Below are 1604 nucleotides of genomic sequence, written 5' to 3' on the forward strand. Positions count from 1 at the left end.
GAGTGAAGCAATGGATGAAGGGTGATAGCGCAGCATTACACTGGTTTCCCCCAAATTTTCCTGGAATAATCTCCCTCCTCCTCGGTACAGTATTTACTCCTCATATTCAATGTTTCTGTAGAATGTGCTTTCTCCTGAGAGGTGGGTCAGAAAAGTAAAAAAGAGTTCTGCCAATTTATTGAGGTTAAATATAGCACTAGAAGCTTCTTTGTAGTAGAAATACACTCAGTCCAGCTTAAGCCAACATCTATTTTTGAATGTTTCCCACATGCAGCAGTAGCTGAGAGCTGTGGTAGCAACGGTGATGCAGGCAGTCCCCGAGACTGTAGTTACTTATTTTCGCTGGCGGCCCCTCTACCTGCCCTTATTCTCTTCAGAGCAGACTTCACTTCCTGGTTCCTCAGGGTATAGATAAGGGGGTTCAGAAATGGAGTGACAACAGTGTAAAACACGGCCACTGCTCCATCCAGGGGACTCTTGGAGCCAGCCCTGAGGTAGATGAAGATACAGGGCACATAGTAGACGGTGACCACGGTTAGGTGGGAGCCACAGGTGGAGAAGGCTCGGCGCCGCCCATCAGCAGTGCGAATCTTCAGGATGGCGTGGACTATGTTGGCATAGGAGAGCAGAATTAACATGAAGCAACTGGCGGCCACCACCCCAATGTCCACAAAGGTCACAAGCTCATTGACGATTGTGTCAGCACAGGCCAGTCTCAATACCGCAGGGATGTCACAGAAAAAATAATCCACCTGGTTGGGCCCACAGTAGGGCAGGCGAAAGGTCAAGGTGGCCTGGATAGACCCATGGATGGATCCTGCCACCCAAGCTCCAGCCACGAGGCCGGTGCATAACCTCCCATTCATGAGCACGGGGTAGCGCAGGGGCTGGCATATTGCCAGGTACCTGTCGTAGGCCATCAGGGTGTAGAGGAAGCACTGGGTACTGCCCAGGAAGTGAAAGAAATACAGCTGAGCCACACAGCCACCAAAGGGGATTGCCTTGCTGGCGGGAGTGAAGTTTAGAAAAACTCGAGGGACGATGACTGAGGAGAGCCACATGTCCAGGAATGAGAGCACGGCCAGAAGAATGTACATGGGGCGAGCCTGGAGCTTTGGGTCAGCCCACACGGTGAGTAGAATGAGCAGGTTTCCCAGCTGAGTCAAGACGTAAATGATGAAGAAGACCAGGAAGAGAAGGGTCCTCAGACTCGGGGGGTGAGGTAAGCCCAGGAGAATGAAGTCTGTCACCACCGTGTCCAGGGATGTATTTGTGGTCTCTCCCATGTCTTTCTGTAGTCTGCTAAGATGAATGGTGAAGTCAGACAAGGGAAATATACACAGGGAAGAGGCAAGAGAATGCTTTTGTCTGATGACCAGAATCTAGAAGGAAAACAGAGAACTTCTTATTTTAAGTAGAATGCATTTGCCATCAATCATCTGGGTTTGCTCTGTAAGACAATCCCTCAGAGGCTGGTTAGTTTCTAGGTATCCTGAAATGCTCCTTCTTTTTTCTTTTTAAAAAAGATTTATTTATTTACTTGAGAGAGAGAGAGTGAGTGAGCTGGCGGGAGGGGCAGAGGGAGAAGGAGAGGAGAGAGAGAA

At 49.5% G+C, this 1604-nt stretch overlaps 1 protein-coding gene across 1 annotated transcript; it reads right to left on the reverse strand.

Annotated features, from left to right (window-relative positions):
• Positions 1–329: 329 nt before the first annotated feature.
• LOC113248492 (olfactory receptor 10G2) lies at positions 330–1286 on the reverse strand. Its single transcript, XM_026489976.4, has one exon. The coding sequence runs from the start codon at positions 1284–1286 to the stop codon at positions 330–332; it is 957 nt and encodes a 318-aa protein (XP_026345761.3).
• Positions 1287–1604: the final 318 nt, after the last annotated feature.

Source organism: Ursus arctos, unplaced genomic scaffold (genome assembly GCF_023065955.2).
Source record: "Ursus arctos isolate Adak ecotype North America unplaced genomic scaffold, UrsArc2.0 scaffold_37, whole genome shotgun sequence".
NCBI classification, from domain to species: domain Eukaryota; kingdom Metazoa; phylum Chordata; class Mammalia; order Carnivora; family Ursidae; genus Ursus; species Ursus arctos.

Coding starts and splice junctions, on each gene's coding strand:
- LOC113248492 (XM_026489976.4), bottom strand. CDS start 1,286: ATGGGAGAGACCACAAATACATCCCTGGACACGGTGGTGACAGACTTC.